The following is a 22068-nucleotide window of genomic DNA, read 5'->3' as shown; positions in this document are numbered from 1 at the left end:
TACCCACCCAGCCCCCTGAGGGCAACCGCCATACTGATGTGGCCCTCAATGAAATTGAGTTTGACACCCCTGCTTTAGAAGATATTTTATTTTTATTCATTTACCTGGTTATTTAGAAGAGATTTGATTGATTGTTTCATTCATTCATTCATTCATACTGATTTCCATGGAAAGTCAAGTATTGCTTGACTTAACAGCAGTTGATTTCTAGTTATCCATCTTTCTGGTTTGAACCATTCCTCACGGTATTTTATTTTTTCCTTCCTCCACGTGGTCTTTTTTGATCACTACTTCGTTTTCCCTTTGATTTAGGTAATAATAATAATAATAATAATAATAATAATAATAATAATAATAATAATAATAATAATAATAATAATATAATAACAACAACAACAACAACAACAACCACAGCAGCAGCAGTATTTTCTGGTCCACCCCTCAAACCTCCCCTCTCGTTTATTTATTTATTTGATGTCTTTCTTCCTCCCTTTGTACAGCTGCCCAAGAACAGATGTTGTCTCATATCTCTGATTTTCTGAGTTTATTTGAAGTTCAACAAAGAAACCTTTGTGTGGGCGGTGTGTTTTCTCACTGAAACTTCCTTGAGGTTTTTTTTTTTTTGCTAGCCCTTGTCTGTTTGAAGTTATTTCCAAATCTGGACGATTATTCTTTTTAAGAATGAGCTTTTCATCTATTCTTCTCTCAGGCTTTTTTATTTTATTATTTAGTTCATTGCCTTTATTAAATTTCTACATCCAACCCGCAACAGCATAATAAAACCAGCCAGAATTCTGCGAATTGAAATCCACAAGTCATAGAAGGGCCAAGTTTGACAAACCTAACCTTAAAACTTAGAAGTTTTAAAAGTTTTGTTGTTAGCTGCGAAGTCATGTCCGACCCATCGCGACCCTATGGACAACGTTCCTCCAGGCCTTCCTGTCCTCTACCATCTTCTGGAGTCCCTTTAAGTTCACGCCTACTGCTTCAGTGACTCCATCCAGCCACCTCGTTCTCTGTCGTCCCCTTCTTCTCTTGCCCTCAATCTTTCCCAGCATGAGGCTCTTCTCCAGTGAGTCCTTCCTTCTCATCAGGTGGCCAAAGTATTTGAGTTTCAGCTTCAGGATCTGGCCTTCTAAAGAGCAGTCAGGGTTGATCTCCTCTAGGACTGACCGGTTTGATCGCCTTGCAGTCCAAGGGACTCGCAGGAGTCTTCTCCAGCACCAGAGTTCAAAGGCCTTAATTCTTTGGCGCTCAGCCTTTCTTATGGTCCAGCTTTCACTGCCATACATTGCAACTGGGAAGACCGTAGCCTTGACTATACGCACTTTTGTTGACAGGGTGATGTCTCTGCTTTTTAGTGTGCTGTCTAGATTTGCCATGGCTTTCCTCCCCAGGAGCAAGCGTCTTTTAATTTCTTGGCTGCAGTCCCCATCTGCGGTAATCTTGGAGCCCAGGAAAATAAAATCTGTCATTACCTCCATTTCTTCCCCATCTATTTGCCAGGAATTGAGAAGGCCGGATGCCATGATCTTGGTTTTCTTAATGTTAAATTTCAACCCAAGTTTTGCACTCTCCTTCTTCACCTGCAACGAGAGGCTCTTTAGTTCTTCTTCACTTTCTGCCATTAGAGTGGTATCATCTGCATATCTTAGGTTGTTGATATTTCTTCCAGCAATCTTAATTCCAATTTTTGATTCATCTAGCCCTGCCTTTCTCATGATGTGCTCTGCATATAAGTTAAATAGGCAGGACGACAGTATACAGCCTTGCCGGACTCCTTTCCCAATTTTGATGCAATCAGTGGTTCCGTGTCCAGTTCTCACTGTTGCTTCTTAGCCCACATATAGGTTTCTCAAGAGACAAATAAGATGGTCTGGTACGACCATCTCGTTAAGAACTTGCCACAGTTTGTTATGATCCACACAATCAAAGGCTTTAGCATAGTCAATGAAGCAGAAGTAGATGTTTTTCTGGAACTCTCTAGCTTTCTCCATGATCCAGCGTATGTTGGCAATTTGATCTCTAGTTCCTCTGCCTCTTCGAAATCCTGCCTGTACTTCTGGTAGTTCTCGATCCACATACTGCTGGAGTCTAGCTTGTAGGATTTTAACCATAACTTTACTAGCATGAGAAATGAGTGCAATGGTGCGATAGTTTGAACATTCTTTGGCACTGCCTTTCTTTGGAATTGGAATGTAAACTGATCTTTTCCAATCCTGTGGCCACTGTTGAGTTTTCCAAATTTGCTGGCAAATTGAGTGTAGCACTTTTACTGCATCGTCTTTTAAGATTTTGAATAGCTCAGCTGGAATACTGTCACCTCCACTAGCTTTGTTGTTGCTCAGCTTTTCTAAGGCCCACTTCACTTCACATTCTAGGATGTCTGGCTCGAGGTCAGTGACCACCTCATTGTGATTATCAGGGACGTTAAGCTCATTCTTGTATAGTTCTCTCTGTGTAATTTTGCCACCTCTTCTTAATCTCTTCTGCCTCTGTTAGGTCCCTGCCATTTTGGTCCTTTATCATGCCCATTTTTGCATGAAACGTTCCCTTCATCTCTCCAATTTTCTTGAAAAGATCTCTGGTCCTCCCTATTCTATTGTTTTCTTCTATTTCTTTGCACTGTTCATTTAAGAAGGCATTCGTATCTCTTCTACCTATTCTCTGGAATTCTGCATTCAATTGGGCATATCTTTCTTTTTCTCCCTTGCCTTTGGTCTTGTTTTTACTTACTGTATAGAGCTTCTCCATCTTTGGCTGCAGAGCACATAGTTAATCTGATTTCTGTGTTGACCGTCTGGTGATGTCCATGTATAGAGCCGTCTCTTGGGTTGTTGGAAAAGAGTGTTTGCTACGACCGTAAAATTCTATCAGCCTGTGCCCTGCTTCATTTTGTACTCCAAGGCCAAACTTGCCTGTTATTCCGCTTATCTTTTGGCTTCCTACTTTAGCATTCCAATCTCCCATGATGATAAGGACATCATTTTTGGGTGTTAGTTCTATAAGGTGTTTTAGGGCTTCGTAGAACCGGTCAGTTTCATCCTCTTCAGCACCGGTGGTTGGGGCATAGACTTGGACTACTGTGATATTGAATGGTTTGCCTTGGATTCGAACTGAGATCATTCTGTCATTTTGAGGATTGTATCCCAGTATTGCTTTTCCTACTCTTTTATTGACTATGAAGGCTACTCCATTTCTTCTGAGGGATTCTTGCCCGCAGTAGTACACCTGATGGTCATCTGAATTAAATTCACCCATTCCTGTCCATTTTAGTTCGCTGATACCTAAGATGTCGATGTTCAGTCTTGTCATCTCTTGTTTGACCACGTCCAGCTTTCCTTGATTCATGGATCTTACATTCCAGGTTCCTATGGAGAAAAAAATCTTTACAGCATCGGACTTTCCTTTCACCACCAGACACATCCACAGCTGAGCGTCCTTTCGGCTTTGGCCCAGTCGCTTCATTCTTTCTGGCGCTACTAGTACTAGCCCTCAGCTCTTCCCCAGTAGCATATTGGACGCCTTCCGACCTGAGGGGCTCATCTTCCAGCGTCATATCGTTTTGCCTTTTGGTACTGTCCATAGGGTTTTCGTGGCAAAGATACTGGAGTGGTTTGCCATTTCCTTCTCCAGTGGATCACGTTTTGTCAGAACTCTCTGCTATGACCTGTCCGTCTTGGGTGGCCCTGCACGGCATAGCTCATAGCTTCATTGAATTACGCAAGACCCTTCGCCACGACAAGGCAGTAATCCATGAAGGGGCTTTTAAAAGTTTAAGCTCATGTAAAGTTCATTAAAACTTATTCATTTATACAGGTAGTCCTCAGGCTTACGACCACAATGGAGCCTCCTGTTACTAAGTGAGACATTTGTTAAAGAGAATTTTGCCCTATTTTATTACCTTTCTTTGCTAAATTGTTAAGTGACTCCGGCTTCCCCATTGACTTTGCTTGTCAGAAGTAGTGATAATTACAAAATTGTGTGTGTGTGTGTGTGTGTGTGTGTGTGTATATGTCTGTGTATATATATATATATCTGTGTGTATATGTATGTACATTGTGTGTGTATATATGTGTATATATATATATGTGTGTGTGTATGTATATATGTGTGTGTATATATGTATATATATGTATATGTGTATATATATGTCTCTCTGTGTGTATATATACACACACATACACACACATGTACATATATATATACACACATACACACATGTACATATATATATACACATACACACACATGTACATATATATACACACACATACACACACATGTACATATATATATATATATATATATAATTATTAAAAAATGAATCATATATGTGTGTGTGTGTGTGTGTGTAAATTTTGGATTTACACAAATATGAGCTGTCACTGTTGTGACTACTGCCTGTGGATGGCCTTCGGTTAGGCCGAAACAGGAAATAAAGATTTGTCCCATGTTTGGGGCCTAGCAAGGTAATCTAAATAAGTTGGTTTTTGCGGGTGTTTGTATGTGGATGTTTGGTCATTCGGGTTTTTCCCCACGTAGAAATGAAGGTGTAAGAGCAATGTTTCGACGAAATCTCATCCGTCATCCTCAGGCTGGTGGCTTCAGCTTTATATATATATATATATATATATATATATATATATATATATATATATATATATATATATATACGTATATACTTGAGTATAAGCCGACTCGAGTATAAGCCGAGACCCCCAATTTCACCCCCAAAAACTGGAAAAAGTTGTTGACTCGAGTATAAGCCGATCCGCCATTCTGCAAGCCTCTGCCGCCAGCAGAGGCTCGATCCGCCATTTTGCAAACCTGAATACACAGGAATACCCTGTGTGGCCGCGGCTCTCGGGGAAGCCCTGGCTGTCCGCTTCCTCGCTCCACGCTGCCATTAGGGGCCCGCGCGTTCCCCGGGCAAATCGCGGCGCCCAGCAGGCGGGGAAACACGCCCGCTCCATTCGCCCCCCCTTCCCTCAGGAGACGCGAAGCAAGTGACCGCCCGGAGCTTACCGAGGACTTGCTTCGGTGCTTCCAGGATCGCGTGCACCTCTCCCAAGCCGCCGCCGTCCGGAGACCTGCCGACGTTTGGGGAGGTTTGGGGAGGTGCGCGCGCACCTCCCCAAACCTCCCCAAACGTCGGCAGGACTCCGGACCTCTGTGCCCTGCTTGCCTGCTTCTTTTCGCTGCGGAAAGAAGCAGACCTCCGGAAAGAAGCAGACCTCCGTGCCCTGCTTGCCTGCTTCTTTCCACAGCGAAAAGAAGCAGGCAAGCAGGGCGCGGAGGTCTGCTTCTTTCCGGAGGTCTGCTTCTTTCCGCAGCGAAAAGAAGCAGGCAAGCAGGGCGCGGAGGTCTGCTTCTTTCCGCTGCGGAAAGAAGCAGGCAAGCAGGGCACGGAGGTCCGGAGTCCTGCCGACGTTTGGGGAGGTTTGGGGAGGTGCGCGCGCACCTCCCCAAACCTCCCCAAACTTCGGCAGGTCTCCGGACGGCGGTGGCTTGGGAGAGGTGCGCGCGATCCCGGAAGCACCAAAGCCTCGGCCGCGCACAACTCGGTAAGTTTTTTTTGTTGACTGGAGTATAAGCCGAAGTGGAATTTTTCAGCCCAAAAAGTGGGCTGAAAAATTCGGCTTATACTCAAGTATATACGGTATATATATTTGTGTGTGTCTGTGTGTCTGTGTCTGTGTCTATACACACATATACATACACACATGTATATATACATACACATACACACATATGTGTGTGTGCGTGTGTATGTATATATATATATATATGTGTGTGTGTGTGTATGATATATATATAATTATTATAAAAAATGAATAAATAAGTAAACAAATAAATAATATAAAAAAAGAACTTGCTGAACTATCAACCCCTCACTCTGGTCACTTTCCCCCCCCCACACTGTTGTAACTTTGAACAGACACTAAGTGAACCGTTGTAAGTCAAGGACCAACTGCATTGTCCTTTTTTTTCTCTCTCTCCCTCCCTCCTGGCAGATGGCGACTTCCAAGCGAGGGATCCGATCCACTCGGAAACTCCGAGACTGGACCGTGGAGCAGGTGGAGAGCGGAAAATTCCCAGGTTTGGTTTGGGATGACCCTCTGGCCAAAACCATGTTCCGTATCCCGTGGAAACATGCCGGGAAGCACGAATTCCGCCAGGATGAAGACGCCGGCTTCTTCAAGGTGCTGAGTTGGTAGATGGGGTATGATAGATTAGATTAGGGGTATCAAAACCACGTCACGTGACGTGTTGTGACGTATCGCAACTTTTTTCCCATTGCCGGAACTGGGGTGACCGCGGTTTCAGCATGATGCATCCGGCCCACGAGCCGGCAGTTTGGCACCCCTGGATTAGATGGATGGATGGGTGAATGGATGGATGGATGGATGTAAAGTGTGTGTGTGTGTGTGTATATGTGTCTGTGTGTGTGAGAGAGAGAGAGAGAGAGGATGGATGGGTGATAGATAAATAAATTTTCCTTTCCTAGGCTTGGGCTATCTATAAAGGAAAATATAGCCCGGGAGAAAACAACCCGGCAACTTGGAAGACGCGGATCCGCTGCGCTTTGAGCAAAAGTCCCGAGTTCGAGGAAGTGCCATCCCGTTCCCGGCTGGACGGCACGGAACCTTACAAAGTGTATCGCTTGGTGCCCATCCAGGAGCAGGGGCTGGGTAAGGAAATGCTCTGGAGCTAGGGAGGACTCCAATTACCATCAGCCCCAGCCAGCATGGGCCTGGGGCACAGTTCTGCAACCCGCGGCTCCGGAGCCGCATGCGGCTCTTTCAGCCGTCTCCTGCGGCTCTCAGTCCTCTGCCATGTGCAGTCCAAAAAAAAAAAGTGAGACTAAAAAAGTTCAACCAATCAATTCAAATATGCAGGGTAGGTGCATATCTCGCCTTGGCTCCACTCTTCAGTCAAACCCTGTTCTGCGCATGCGCGCATGTATGCGCATGCGCACATATTTTTTGCAGCTCCCAGTTTTTCATTTCGTGAGGGAACCGGTTCCGAGTGGCTCTTTCACTGTTTCAGGTTACTGACCCCTGGCCTGGGGGATATGTGTCTTGGGGGATGGTAGTGATCAGTCTGGCCCAGGAACATAACATGTCTTGTGGGGCAGGTGGGACAGAGTGGATGTTTTCCACCGATCGATCGATCCCCTTTATAGGAATTCCAGAATTTGCACATTATTAATTCCATCCGCTATCTCACTTTTCTCCTACATTGTTTTTAGCTGGCCCACATCAATGTTTGTTACTTTTTGCCTTCCGGACCACCTTCCAGGTAGACGAGGCCAGGAAAGAAAGCAGCAGGAAGGAAGATTTGAACCCAGGTCTCCGAATACGAGCCCAGATACTCTGAATTTCTGTGTCTTAGCTGGTTCAAGCTTGGTGCAACGTGTCACAAGCTGCATTCGACCAAGAGTGGCCATTTTGGGGAAACAGATTTTAAGAGCAGGGTTTTTCAAACTGGGCAGCTTTAAGATGGGCGGACTTCGACTCCCAGAATTCCCTAACCAGCATTGCCTCAAGATGGATGGGCTTCGATTCCCAGAAATCTTCACCCAGCATCCTTTAAGATGCATGGATCCAACTCCCAGAATTCCCCCACCTTGCATAGCTGTGGACCTCAACTCCCAGAATTCCCCAGCCAGCCTGCTTTTAAGATGGGTGGATTTCCACTCCCAGAATTCCCCAGCCAGCATGCTTTAAGACGGGTGGACAACTCCCAGAATTCTCCAGTCAGTATGCTTTAAGACGGGTGGACTTCAACTCCCAGAATTCCCCAGCCAGTATGCTTTAAGATGGGTAGACTTCAACTCCCAGAATTCCCTAGCCAATATGCTTTAAGACGGGTAGATCCCAACTCCCAGAATTCCCCAGCCAGTATGCTTTAAGATAGGTAGACTTCAACTCCCAGAATTCCCTAGCCAGTATGCTTTAAGATGGGTAGACCCCCAACTCCCAGAATTCCCCAGCCAGTATGCTTTAAGATAGGTAGACTTCAACTCCCAGAATTCCCCAGCCAGCCTGCTTTTAAGATGGGTGGATTTCCAGTCCCAGAATTCCCCAGCCAGCATGCTTTAAGACGGGTGGATGACTCCCAGAGTTCCCCAGTCAGTATGCTTTAAGACGGGTGGACTTCAACTCCCAGAATTCCCCAGCCAGCATGCTTTAAGATGGGTGGACAACTCCCAGAATTCCCTAGCCAGTATGCTTTAAAATGGATAGACTTCAATTCCCAGAATTCCCTAGCCAATATGCTTTAAGACGGGTAGACCCCAACTCCCAGAATTCCCCAGCCAGTATGCTTTAAGATAGGTAGACTTCAACTCCCAGAATTCCCTAGCCAGTATGCTTTAAGACGGGTAGACCTCAACTCCCAGAATTCCCCAGCCAGCATGCTTTAAGATAGGAAGATTTTAGTTTTGATGGCTAAATCTGCTTCTAGGTTCTACTTTGGTTTACCTTTCCCAATCAGCAACCAAGTCGGAAGATCATTTAAAAGCGATTTATTGGGATATATTCTGACAAAGTACGGTCTCCCTATGAAAAGGGGGAACCGCCCCAAATGGATTACATTCACTTTTATAGATGGCACGACAAAGAACTTCGGAGCAAATGTCGATTGGTTTAAAAATCGTCATCTGTTAAGTTAGAATTGCAGCGTAGCCCCTAGAAAAGGGCCTTGTTTTCGGAATAAAAGCAAAAGAAACATTTGCTAAAGGAAAAAAAAAAAGATCAAAATGGGTTTGGGTAATAAAATACATTCTGGCTTCCCAAGGTCGGGCTTGACTCTTTCCTTTGTTTGCAGAGACTTGGGAAAAGATAAAAAAACGAAATTCTTATCTACAGTGTACTACTGATTGCTCTTCTGCCAGGCCCGGTTTCTGAAAGAGAGGCCTTTTTCTTGGAGGTTAAGGTTTATGGGAGATTATCGGCAATACTGTTGAAAAAGCAACTCTAAAATGCAAGAAAAGCCATGGTAATTAGCCTGTGCGGCAGTACTACAAAAACCATGTTTCGAGTATTGCAAAGTCCATCCTCTAGGCCACTTTGCTTTTAAGAGGTGTGGACTTCAACTCCCAGGATTCCTCAGCCAGCATGCTTCAAGATGGGAGGGGGGGGGGACTTCAACTCCCAGAATTCCCCAGCAAGCATGTTTTAAGACAGGGGTCTCCAAGCTTGGCCCTTTGATGACTTGTGGACTTCAACTCCCAGAATTCCTCAGTCCACAAGTCATAAAAAGGGCCAAGTTTGAAGGCCCTTGGTCTGGATCTAAGCCCGCAGTTTCATCAAAATGGCCGACTGAGGAATTCTGGGAGTTGAAGTCCACAAGTCATCAAAGGGCCAAGTTTGAAGACCCCTGGTCTGGGTCTAAGCCTGCAGTTTCATCAAAATGGCCGACTGAGGAATTCTGGGAGTTGAAGTTCCCAAATCATAAAAGGGCCAAGTCTGAAGACCCCTGGTCTGGATCCAAGCCGCAGTTTCATCAAAATGGCCGACTTGAGGAATTCTGGGAGTTGAAGTCCACAAGTCATCAAAGGGCTAAGTCTGATGACCCCTGTAAGAGGTGTGTAGTTCCAACTCCCAGAATTCTCCAGGCAACATCCTTAAAATAGGTGGACATCATTTCCCAGAGTTCCCTACTCCGTCGTGCTTTAAGATGGGTGGACTTCCACTTCCAAGCTGGCTGGGGAATTCTGGGAGTTGAAGCCCTCCCCTCTCCAAGCAGCTGAGGTTGAGAAACGGAGCCCTTGCCGTACATAAAACGGCCTTTCCCTGTAATCCTTCCTGTCTTTTTCTGACCTGGCCTACCTTGCAGGGCTGTTGAGGGGGAAAGAAGATAATGGCTTCAATTGGGCTTAAGATCCCATTTCTCTCTCTCTCTCTCTCTCTTTCAAGGCAAGAAGGCCAAACCGCGGAAAACCAAGCAGGCGAGAACGGGCGATGCCAGCAGCCCCGAGGTGTCGGCGAGTCCCACGGAGGCGATCCAGCTGCCAGCAGATTCCCTTTTGCTGCTGCAGACGGTAAGGGGCAAAGATGGGGCTGGTTGAGAACCCCGGAGGGGAGGGAGGCCTGGCCTGGATGGGGCCAAGATGGAGGAGGAGGAGGAGGGGAGGGGGGCTCGCTCTCGGAGAAAGGACATCCGGACTGGTAAAAGACTGGGCAGACAGCCTGGCCTTCAACTGGATGGGGAATTCTGGGATCTTAAAGTGGCCGAGGTTGAGAACTGCTGATGTGATCTTTGTGGACGTGACTCGCCTTGCTTTGTTTTAGCTTCTCCTCTGTCCTCTATCCCTCCTCCTCCTCCTCCTCCCCTTTCTTCTTGTTCTGCTCCTTTTCTTTCTCCTTCCTCCTTCTTGTCCTCCTCCTCCTCCTCCTCTCCTCCTTTTTCTTTCTTTCTTCTTCTGCTCCTCCTTCTCTTTTCCTTCCTTCCCCTCCTCCTTTCATCTCCATCTCCTCCTCCTGGTATAGGGTTTCCTGCCTGAGCAGGGGGTTGGACTGGATGACCTCCAAGGTCCCTTCCAACATCATCATCATCATCATCATCATCATCATCATTATTATTATTATTTGGGAGAAGGGCGGTATACAAATAAAATTAATTAATTAATTAATTATATTATTATTATTATTATTATTATTATTATTATTATTATTATTATTATTATTATTTTCTTTCTCCTCCTTTTCCTTCTCTTCCTTCTCTCCTTCTCCCCCTCTCCTCCTTCTCCTCCTTCTCCTCCTCTCTTCCTTCTTCTCCTCCTCCTCATCTTCTCTTCCTCCTCCCCTCCTCCTCCTCCTTTTCTTTCTTCATCATCATGTCCTCCTCCTTGTCCCACCATTCTTGAGGGTTTTGAAGCTGTGCGACGCTTGCCTTTCCTCCCTTGGCCTCACTGTTAGCGAGAGCAGGAAGGTCTGGATTCTAGGGGATGTGTGAAGACCACCACCCCACTCTCTCTCTTGCTTCCCCAGGCAGAGACCCCCGCCCCAGAAGCCATGGTGAGCCTCGCCTCCAGCGCTTTCAACCCGCCCACCTACCAGGGCGGGGAAGTCAGTCCTCAGGCCGCTGAACCAGGTGGGGGAATACGCACGGCCCCATAAGTTGTGGCTTTGGGGTGGGGGGACTTCTGCGAGACCAAGAGCGTGGGTCTCTTGCCCACAGGAGACTTTGTGCAGCTTGTCCTCAGCTTAACGACCACAGTTGAGCCCCAGGGAAACCTTTGTTGGGAGTTTATCCCCGCTTTCTGACCTTTCTTGCCACCGTTGTTAAGGGAATCCTGCGGTCGTTAAGTTAGCAACACGGCTGTTCAGTGAATCCGGCTTAGCCCCTGTCAGGAGGTCGCCAAAGGGGGATCAGGTGACCCACCCCTCGGACGTTGTGTAAATATGAACCACTTGGCCAAGTGTCCGAATTTTGATCACGTGACTCTGGGGACGCTACAATGGTCGCAAGTGTGAAAAACAGCCGTAAGTCGCTTTTTTTTCCCATGCCGTTGTCACTTTGAACCGTCACTAAATGAACTCTCGTAAATCGAGGACTACCTGCACAGGTCATTGATTGAGACATTCCCTGTGTGTGAGAACAAAATTCAAAGGGATTCTGAGTACAGGTAAAGTCCTTGACTTACGACGGTTCGTTTAGTGACTGTTCGAATTTAGAACAGCACGGGAAAAAGTGACTTCCGGTCGTTTTCACACTTAACAACCGTTGCAGCATCACCTGATCAAAATTTGGACGCTTGGCAACTGGCTCACACTTAATGACGGTCGCAGTGTCCCAGGGTCCCCTTTTGCGACTTCTGAACAGCAAAGACAACAGGGGAAGCCAGATTCACTTAACAACCGCGTGACTAGCAACTGCAGTGATTCGCTTTAGCAACGGTGGCAAGGTAGGGGGTAAAAAGCCTGGTTGAGGAATTCTGGGAGTTGAAGTCCACAAGTCATAAAAGGGCCAAGTTTGAAGACCCCTGCTCCACACCCATTTGCGCTACTCAGGTGATCTTGACAACACAGGTAAACCTCCAAGTGGCCTCCACAATCCTTTAAAAGAAGGCAAATGACCAGATGACTGCAAAGGAGTATAAGTCCTCCCATTCCCCACACTCCAGTCAGAACCTGAAGAAGCTCCTGGGATGAGAAGCGAAACCTCTTCATAGAAAAACAAAAGTCCAGCTGCCTCTTGAAAAAGCACCTTTGAGACTCAGAGTAGATTCCTGCCTGAAATCGATTCTAGCCAAATAGATCACCGTTAGTGGATAACTGACGCTCATGAGTGACTGAGACATCTCGTAGCCCAGGAGAAAGATGGCATTTGCAGCCCATTACGTGAGGATCGCTTGGTCATGAGAAAGGGTAGATCACTTGGGCTTACTGTTCTGTGTTTCTTGGATCCCTGCAGCGCCAGAAGTGAACGAGATCAGCCTCAGCTTGATGACAGATCCCAATCCTGTGGTGAGGGCTACTACTGGACCAACAGGTGAGATCCCAGAGATCCTCTGAAACAGAGTCTCCTAACCTTGGTCACTTTAAGGCGGGTGGACTTCAACTCCCAGAATGGTTGTAAAATCTGGTCCGGTCGTGCGAATGACTCGACTTCCCACCCACAAGGGCTGACGATGAAAATTCCAGTCCAAATTACGGTCGTAAGTCCAGGACCCCCTAGGAACAGGTCAGGGAAAACCAGCGTTAACAATTGAATTAATGTCGTCGAACCTTGATTTGTTTTTAGAGGATTACTTTCTTTGCTTGTCCATCACCTACGCGGGAGAAGTGATCTGCAAATATTTGCTACCGGAAGGCGAATTTCTGATTACGTCGGCCCCGGTTCCGCAGAACGGCCCGGTCAACTGCATGAAACGTGTCGTTCTCCCGGCCCCGGATAAAGTGGCCGACTCGCCGAAGCGTGAGGCGGTCCAGTCTCTGCTCAGGGATCTGGCAAAAGGCATCATGGTGGCCAGTAACCACGAAGGGATCTTCATTCTGTGCCGGGGCAACGTCTGCATCTCGTGGTCAGGATTTTTGGCCCCCGAGGACCAAAGCAAACTGGAGAATAACACTTACCAGCAGCTGTTCCAACCCCGGAAATTTCAAGCAGGTGAGGCCGATTTCTGAACACACCACCGGTCCGGTTTGCGTGTCCACTTGCAGGAAGTCCTTGACTTACAACTATCCAGTTAGCCACCATTCGACATTAACGACGGCACTGAAAGGAGTGACTTTTGAGTGGTCCTCGCACTTATGACCGTCGCGGCATCCAGAGTCATGTGCGAAATTCAGGCCCTTGGCACTTGACAGGTGTTTATGACGGCGGCGGGCATCCTGGGGTCATGTGATCGCTGTTTGCGGCTTTCCTTGCCGGCTTCCGACAAGGAAAATCAATGAAGGAAGCTGGAATAGAATGGAATAGGAATAGAATGGAACGGAACAGAACAGAATAGAATAATGGGATGGAATAGAATAGAATGGAGTGTGAATGGAGTAGGAGTAAGAGAATAGAATAGAATAGGATGGGATGGGATGGGATGGGATGGGATGGGAATGGAGTAGGAGTAAGAGTAGTGTAGAATAGAATAGAATTAGAATAGAATAGAACAGAATTAGAATAGAACAGAATTAGAATAGAATAGAATTAGAATAGAATAGAATAGAATTAGAATAGAATAGAATTAGAATAGAATAGAATAGAATAGAATAGAATAGAATAGAATAGAATAGAATAGAATAGAATAGAATAGAATAGAATAGAATAGAATAGAATAAGGAGATGGAATAGAATAGAATAGAATAGAATAGAATAGAATAGAATAGAATAGAATAGAATAGAATAGAATAGAATAGAATAGAATAGAATTACTAGAAAGGGTACAAGATGATTAGGGGTCTGGAGGCTAAAACATATAGGGAACGGTTGCTGGAATTGGGTATGTGTAGTTTAATGAAGAGAAGGGTGAGGGGTGACATGATAGCAGTGTTCCAATATCTCAGGCGCTGCCCCAAAGAAGAGGCAGTCAAGCTCTTCTCCAAAGCGCCTGAAGGCAGGAGAAGAAGCAACGGATGGAAACTAGTCAAGGAGAGAAGCAACCTAGAACTAAGGAGAAACTTCCTGACAGTGAGAACAATTAACCAGTGGAACAACCTGCCTCCAGAGGTGGTGAATGCTCCAACACTGGAGGTTTTTAAGAAGAGACTGGCCAGCCATTTGCCTGAAATGGTATATAGTTTCCTGCCTGAGCAGGGGGTTGGACTAGATGACTTCCAAGGTCCCTTCCAACATCATCATCATCATCATTATTACTACTACTACTACTACTACTACTACCATGGAGGTCCTCTAGTCCAACCCCCTGCTCAAGCAGGAGACCCTAGATTCCAGACAAATGGTTGTCTGATCTTTTCTTGAACACCTTCAGTGATGGAGCACCAACAACCTCTGATTAATTGTTCTAACTGTCAGGAAATTTCTCCTTAGTTCCAGATTGCTCCACTCCTTGATTAGTTTCCATCTGTTGCTTCTCATCTTGCCTTCAGGTGCTTTGGAGAATAGACTGACCCCCACCCCCCTCTTTTAACACTTGTAACAATTCACTTCAGAATTGTGTCAGGAAAGGTCGTAAAATAGGGTTTAAGAAATGTCTCGCTTAGCAACAGAAATGTTGAGTTCAGTTGTGGTCACAAACCGAGGACTACCTGTATTTCTGAGGGCTGCGGTGTCCCGGGCTCACAACAAATAACGGAAATTCCCAGTTGTAAATTGTGGTCATAAGTCGAGGACTCCTTGTCTCAGAATAGGGAAGAGTGGTGTCAGCGGTATATAAGTCTTCTAAGTGCTGTTGCTATAAATGGAATAAATGGTGCTGATCTTTCTGTGTCGGATTCACAGCCCTGGAACAGCATCGCCAGGGCTTGGCGCCTCTGCCGGATCACCGGATCGTTCTATACGTGGGAGATGAGGTGGAAGAAAATAGATCTATGGACTGCAAGCCCATCGTCATTCAGGTGAGTCAAGGGAAAAACATATTGCAAAACAAAATGAAATTAGATATTTTTTAAAAAATATTCCTCCTCCTAACATTTCTCTCATTTTGTTTTTGTAAAAAAAAAAAGTCTGGATTTTTTTTGGACATTGTATTTTAATTTTCTGAATAGAAATAAAAATGTACAAAGGTAGGTAGGTAGGTAGAAGATAGATAGATAGATAGATAGATAGATAGATAGATAGATAGATAGATAGATAGATAGATAGATAGATAGTTATGGATAGATATGGATAGAGATAGATAGATAGATGATATAGATAGTAAGATAGAGAGAGAGAGATAGAGAGATGATAGATATAAAGATAGATAGACAGACAGACAGACAGACAGATAGATGATAGATAGATAGATAGATAGATAGATAGATAGATAGATAGATAGGGATGGATAGAGATAGATACAGTAGATAGATGATAGAGATAGAGAGATGATAGATATAAATATATAGAGATGATAGAGATAGATGGATAGATATGGATGGATGGATAGATATAGATAGATAGATAGATAGATAGATAGATAGATAGATAGAGAGTGTGTGTGCGTGTGTGTGTATGTGTATGTAAAAAATAATAAAGGTATGGTACCAATAATTCAATAAAAAAAACATCGCAGACAAGAACAAACCCGGTTAGATCCAATAACTATGGCTGTTTCTTCATTGTCTCCCTGAAAGTTTAACGACCCCTTTTTCTTTTTTTTCCTTTTTTTTTCCCCTTTTCACCCGGAATCCACCCAGATGGAGCAGGCCTTTACTATCCGGCTGCTTTCCTCCATCTGCTCCCAGTAGCTGAGACCCTCGTTTCCTACTCCAGTGTGGTTTTCCTGGTCCCCTCATCCGCAAAAGCCGTGTCCTGAGAACTCAAAAGCTTTGGATTCCTGCCTTCTCCTGAGCAGAACAGACCCACATCCTCTGGGGAAAATTGGTTTTGGAGGCCGAATCCTATGGGTCTGGAAGCAGGTCCATAACTTCTACGTGATTCCTCCTTCTCCAACTGGGACTTCCTACGATGGATTGGAAAGCATTTACCGGTGGCATCCAAAGTAAAACACTAAAATACGCCCAAAAAATTTCCACTTTTGGGGACCAGCTCTTTTGTTGGCGAGGCGAGGAGTGTCCTTCTATAGCCCGACCAAACTGCCAAGTTCTTTATTTCCTGGCTGAGATACGGTGGGAAAAAAATGTCTTCTCCGCCATCTTGTTTGCTTCTCTTCTTAGTATGTCACTTTACACTGTTTGCACTTTACCTGATTCTAGAAAACACCTAACCTGACTGACTTTTTACTGTGTAAAATGAAATCTCTCCGAATTAATAAAACCTTAGTGAAAGTCGTGTTATAATCTTGTGTCTCGTCAATAAATCTTCAAACGGGGGTGGAGGGGGAGATTTTGTGGCTGAAATACATGTAGTAAAATAGAATAAGAATGGAATAGAATTGAATAGAATAAGAATGGAATAGAATTAGAATAGAATAGAATAAGAATGGAATGGAATAGAATTAGAATTAATAATAGAAGAATGGAATGGAATAGAATTAGAATGGAATGGAATGGAATGGAATGGAATGGAATAGAATAGAATTAGAATAGAACAGAACAGAACAGAATAGAATTAGAATGGAATAGAATAGAATAGAATTCGAACAGAACAGAATAGAATAGGAAATAAGAAATAAATAAGAATGGAATAGAATAGAATAGAATTAGAATTAGAATGGAATAGAATAGAATTGGAATAAGAATGGAATAAAATACAATTAGAATGGAATAGAATAGAAATACAGAATAGGATAGAATTAGAATAGAATAGAATAGAAATACAGGATAAGATAGAATAGAATGATGGGATGGAATAGAATAGAAATAGAATAGAATAGATTCAGAATAGGAATAAGAGGGATGCAATGGAATTGAATTAGAATAGAATAGAATCAGAGTTGGAAGGGACCTTGGAGGTCTTCTAGTCCAACCCCCTGCTCAGGCAGGAAAACCTATACCATTTCAGACAAATGGTTGTGCGCTCTCTTCTTTAAAACTTCCAGTGTTGGAGCATTCACCACTTCTGGAGGCAGGTTGTTCCACTGGTTAATTGTTCTAATTGTCAGGAAATTTCTCCTTAATCCCAGGTTGCTTCTCTCTTTGGTTAGCTTCCATCCGTTGCTTCTCGTCCTGCCTTCAGGCACTTTTGAGAATAGCTTGACTCCCTCTGCTTTGGGGCAGCCCCTGAGATACTGGAAGACTGCTATCATGTCCCCCCTCATCCTTCTCTTCATTAAATTACACATACCCAATTTCTGCAACTGTCCTTCATATATTTTAGCCTCCAGTCCCCTAATCCTCTTTGTTGCTCTTCTCTGCACTCTTTCCAGAGTCTCAACATCTTTTTTCTACCGTGGGGACAAAAACTGGATGCTGTATTCCAAGTGTGGCCTTACCAAGTATTAACACTTCATGTGATCTTGATTCTATACCTCCGTTAATGCAGCCTAGCTCTGTGTTGGCTTTTTTGGCAGCTGCAGCACACGTCTGGCTCCTATTTAAAGGATGGTCCACTAGGACTCCGAGATCCCTCTCACAGTTACTAGTACCGAGCGAGGTGAATCCCCGACTTATGACCACCGTGGGGGGGGGAATGGCAGAACTTCCATTAGTAAGCAAAAAGATGGTTAGGTGAATCGTGCTGTTTTACAACCTCTGCCGCGGTTGCCAAGTGAATCGCTGCAGACGTTAAGTGAATCAGTTGATTGTTAAGCAAATCCGGCTTCCCCAAAATTGATTTTGCATGTCCAAAGCCAGTTGTGAAGGTCACATATAGCGATCACGAGACCCCAGACCCTGCAACCATTGTGAACGTTGGTTGCCAGGCGCCAGGATTTTCATCATGTGACCTTGGAGATGGCCGTAAGTGCGAGGCCTGCTTTTAAATCGCTTTTTTTCCAGTGACGTTGGAAGTTTGGTTGCTAAATGAATGGCTTGTAAAGCAAGGACTACCTGAATCACAAAAGGAGATTAGATTTACAGGATTTTAATAATATAATAATAATAAATTGCCAACTTTGCAACGACAAAGTTGAAACTTTTTCACATTTAATATGTGAGTGCAGCAAAATCGCACAAACTGATTACAAAGCTAGACCTGACCGAGTTGCTAAACTAATCCACTGGGCATTGTGTAAAAAATACGGCTTGCCTGTGTCCGAAAAGTCGTGGGAACATAGGGTGGAAAAAGTTGTCGAGAATGAGAGGGTGAAGATCTTGTGGGACTTCCGAATACAGACAGATCGCCATTTGGAACACAACACGCCAGATATCGCAGTCATAGAGAACCGAAGCGTACAGCTGATTGATATCGCTGTACCAGGAGATGCCAGAGTCGAAGAAAAAGAACTTGAAAAAATTATGATATACCACAGTCGAAACCGCGCGACTGTGGATGAAATGTATAACAGTGATACCCATTGTCATCGGGGCACTGGGAACTATGTCCAAAAACTTTACAAAATACATCGAGAAATGGCAGCTTCCTGCAATAACTCTAGCAAAGGTACAAAAAAACTGCGCTACTCGGAAGATCTTACATTTTAAGGAGATACCTGGTTGACACCTAGGATGCTGGCAGCAACCCGTGTGAACCATTAGTGCCAGTCAATTTGAGTGTTCAGTTGACTGAGTTTCATCTTTTATGAATAAAAGTTTTATATTATAATAATGATGATAACAATAACTGGGAAAGCAGATAATAACAAGAGCTGGCAATGGCTAAGAGCGGGAAAGTTGAAGAAAGAGACGGAGGGACTAATTCTGGCTGCCCAAGACCAAGCCTTAAGGACAAACACATACAAAGTCAAAATTGAGAAGACGGCCACAGACGGTAAGTTCCACCTCTGCAAAGTAGCTGAAGAAACAGTGGACCACCCGGTGAGCTGCTGCAAGAAGATCGCACAGACTGACTACAAGCAGCGGCACGGCAAAGTAGCAACAACGGTGCATTGGAAGATCTGAGCAGGGGGTTGGACTAGATGACCTCCAAGGTCCCTTCCAACTTTATATTATTATTATTATCTGCAAGACATATCATTTGCCTGTAAGCAAGAACTGGTGGGGTCATAAAACAGAGAAAGTCATAGAAAATGATAAAGCTAAACTGCTCTGGGACTTCGGAATTCAAACAGACAAGCACCTGCAACATAACACACCAGACTTAACAATTGTCAATAAGAAAGACAAACAAAAGTCTGGATAGTGGACGTGGCAGTGCCTGGAGACAGCAGAATAGACGAGAAAGAACTGGAGAAGATAACAAAATGCAAAGACCTACAAACAGAGACAGAAAGACTGTGGCAAAGGCAAGCAAGGGTGGTACCAATAGTCATAGGCGCCTTGGGTGCAATCCTAAAGCAACTGGAGCACCAGTTGAACACCATCATCGGCATTGACAAATTCGCCATTAGTCAATTGCAAAAGGCGGCCTTACCATGAACTGCTTCCATCCTGCGACGAGATCTGCAACGCCATCAAACATCCATATCCTTGGGAAAGACTTGATAGGTAGACAAAAATGCGAAATCCAGTCTGAACATCTGGCTAATAATAACAACAACAATAATAATAGAGTTGGAATTGACCTTGGAGGTCATCTAGTCCAACCCCCTGCTCAGGCAGGAAACCCTATACCATTTCAGACAAATGGCTTCCAGTCTCTTCTTAAAAACTTCCAGTGTTGGAGTATTCACCACTTCTGGAGGCAGGTTGTTAATAATAAAAATAAAGTTGGAAGGGACCTTGGAGGTCATCTAGTCCAACCCCCTGCTCAGGCAGGAAATCCTATACCATTTCAGACAAATGGCTGTCCAGTCTCTTCTTAAAGACTTCCAGTGTTGGAACATTCACCGCTTCTGGAGGCAGGTTGTATTTATTTGTTGGTTTTGTCACATTCCATGCAGAGGTTTAAAGTCCAAAATGGCTGCTGAAAGCTACTTCCACGGATTGGAGTGTCATTCATTTGGATTTTTAGCTTTCTGAGAGCACTGATAATGCTCTTGACTAGCTGAATTTCGGCTTGTGGAATTAGGATTAGGTCATTCACACAACCCACGGAACTATAAACTGATTCAAAATTCAGACTAAGTTAAACGGAAGCGTTGATTAAAAACTTGCCCCTGGGCAAGAATTATATATGCGCAATATTGGAAAAATGAAGGATGAAGAAATAATTTTAAAAATACTAGAATGCGTAGAGATGGACAGATTTGACTATTGAGATGGAAAGAAAAAGAAGAAACAGAATATTACCAAACTTGGGACTTATTCTATCGATGGCTAGAGGAAAAAATAAAGGATTAGGAATTAAATATGTATTAGCAAATGTAAACTCGGACAGCATGTTGGTTGAAAAATTATTACTGTATATATGGAAAAAAAATCAATAAAAACTTTTTTTTAAAAAAAATAAAAATAAAATTTTGCCTCCGGGTTTAAACAATTCTTTTCCGAAATATCTTAGTCTCTGTTTAAAGAAAGAATTGCATGAAATAATATTTCTGGAACCATCTTTTCTTTGTCCGTTTGGAAATATTACACAGGTAATCCTCAATTTAGGACCGCCAATTTGAGCCCCAAATTTCTGTCCTTAAGTGAGACATTTGATCAGGGACTTTTGCCCCATTTTGCGACCATTCTCGCCACAGTTGCTAAGGGAATCACGTCAGATGATAGGCTGAGGTAACACGAAATCTGGCTTCCCCATTTGACTTTGCTTGTCAGAAGGTTGCAAAAGGGGATCACGTGACCCCGAGACGCTGCGACCGTCATAAATATGAGACAGTTGCCAAGCAGCTGAATGTTGATCACATGACCAAGGGATGCTACAAAAGTCGTAAGTATGAAAAACGGTTGTAAGCCACTTTTTTCAGCGCCTTTATAACTTTGAACTGTCACTAAACGAACGGTTGTAAGTCGAGAACTAACTGTATCCAGGTTTATAATACCTTCTTGAAGGTGGAAGGGCCAAACCCACACGAAATCTGGGAACATCATGGGTTTACACATTTTTACAAAATAAAATGTCTTTTATTTCGATTTTCTAGTTTCTAGTTCTAGTTTTATTCAATTTCTATACCGCCCTTCTCCCGAAGGACTCAGGGCGGTTAACAGGGCATATATAAATAACAGTACAAAAATTAAAAAGAAATTAAACCAATACCGAATTAAAATACAATAACAATAAAAATAGTAAAAAACCCATTAAAAAACCCTAATATTCCCCATCAGGCCAGACCAGCTAGTTCAAATAAGTGGGTCTTCAGCCCGCGCCGGAAGGAGCGAAGGTCCGATGCCATCCGGAGCTCAACCGGCAGTTGGTTCCATAATGCCGGAGCACCCACAGAGAAGGCCCTCCCCCTGGGGGCCACCAGTCGACATTCCCTGACCGGAGGCACCCTGAGGAGGCCCTCTCTGTGGGCACGCACAGGGCAGAGGGGAGTTGACGCCGGCAGCAGGTGGTCCTCGAGGTATCCCGGACCCATGCCATGTAAGGACTTAAAAACCATCACCAAGACTTTGAACCTCACCCGGAAGACAACTGGTAACCAATGTAGCTCGCGGAGCAAAGGTGTAACATGGGAGTACCGGGAAACTCCCAAGACAACTCTCGCGGCCGCATTCTGTACCAGTTGGAGCCTCTGAGTGGTCTTCAAGGGAAGCCCCATGTAGAGAGCATTGCAGTAGTCCAGGCGAGAGGTCACGAGCGCATGAGTGACCGTATACAGGGCATCCCGGTCCAGATAGGGCCGCAACTGGCGCACCAGGCGAACCTTGGCAAAAGTATTATGTCATTGGTACATTATGCCCCCAACGAGCAGTTTGGAGTAACTGAAGATCCTGATAATAATATTTTTTTCCTCTCTCCAGTTCTTTTCATTCAGCACTTTGTTTTTCCAAAAAAAAAAAAAATATTTTGTTTCACTGCTTTTCTTTACAACGTGTCTGAGAACACAACAGTTTT

At 44.3% G+C, this 22068-nt stretch overlaps 1 protein-coding gene across 3 annotated transcripts in view; it reads left to right on the top strand.

Annotated features, from left to right (window-relative positions):
• Nucleotides 1-16406, top strand: part of IRF9 (interferon regulatory factor 9) — a 21895-nt gene extending 5489 nt beyond the window's left edge. Inside the window, exons 1-9 of one of the 3 annotated variants that reach the window (XM_083377737.1) lie at nt 479-610; nt 6018-6206; nt 6512-6695; nt 9927-10051; nt 11001-11103; nt 12427-12504; nt 12757-13122; nt 14908-15023; nt 15804-16406. In XM_083377737.1, coding sequence (XP_083233863.1) covers nt 6018-6206; nt 6512-6695; nt 9927-10051; nt 11001-11103; nt 12427-12504; nt 12757-13122; nt 14908-15023; nt 15804-15854 — 1212 coding nt within the window. In that variant the 5' untranslated portion in view covers nt 479-610 and the 3' untranslated portion in view covers nt 15855-16406. Of the gene's footprint in view, nt 1-478; nt 611-6017; nt 6207-6511; nt 6696-9926; nt 10052-11000; nt 11104-12426; nt 12505-12756; nt 13123-14907; nt 15024-15803 lie in introns of those variants that run through there. The other 2 variants (XM_083377736.1, XM_083377738.1) reach the window with 2 other exon arrangements.
• The last annotated feature ends 5662 nt before the right edge of the window (nt 16407-22068 follow it).

This window comes from Vipera ursinii (assembly GCF_947247035.1).
Source record: "Vipera ursinii genome assembly, chromosome: Z".
Taxonomy (NCBI): Eukaryota; Metazoa; Chordata; class Lepidosauria; order Squamata; family Viperidae; genus Vipera; species Vipera ursinii.
This window is presented reverse-complemented; position numbering and strand designations above follow the sequence as displayed.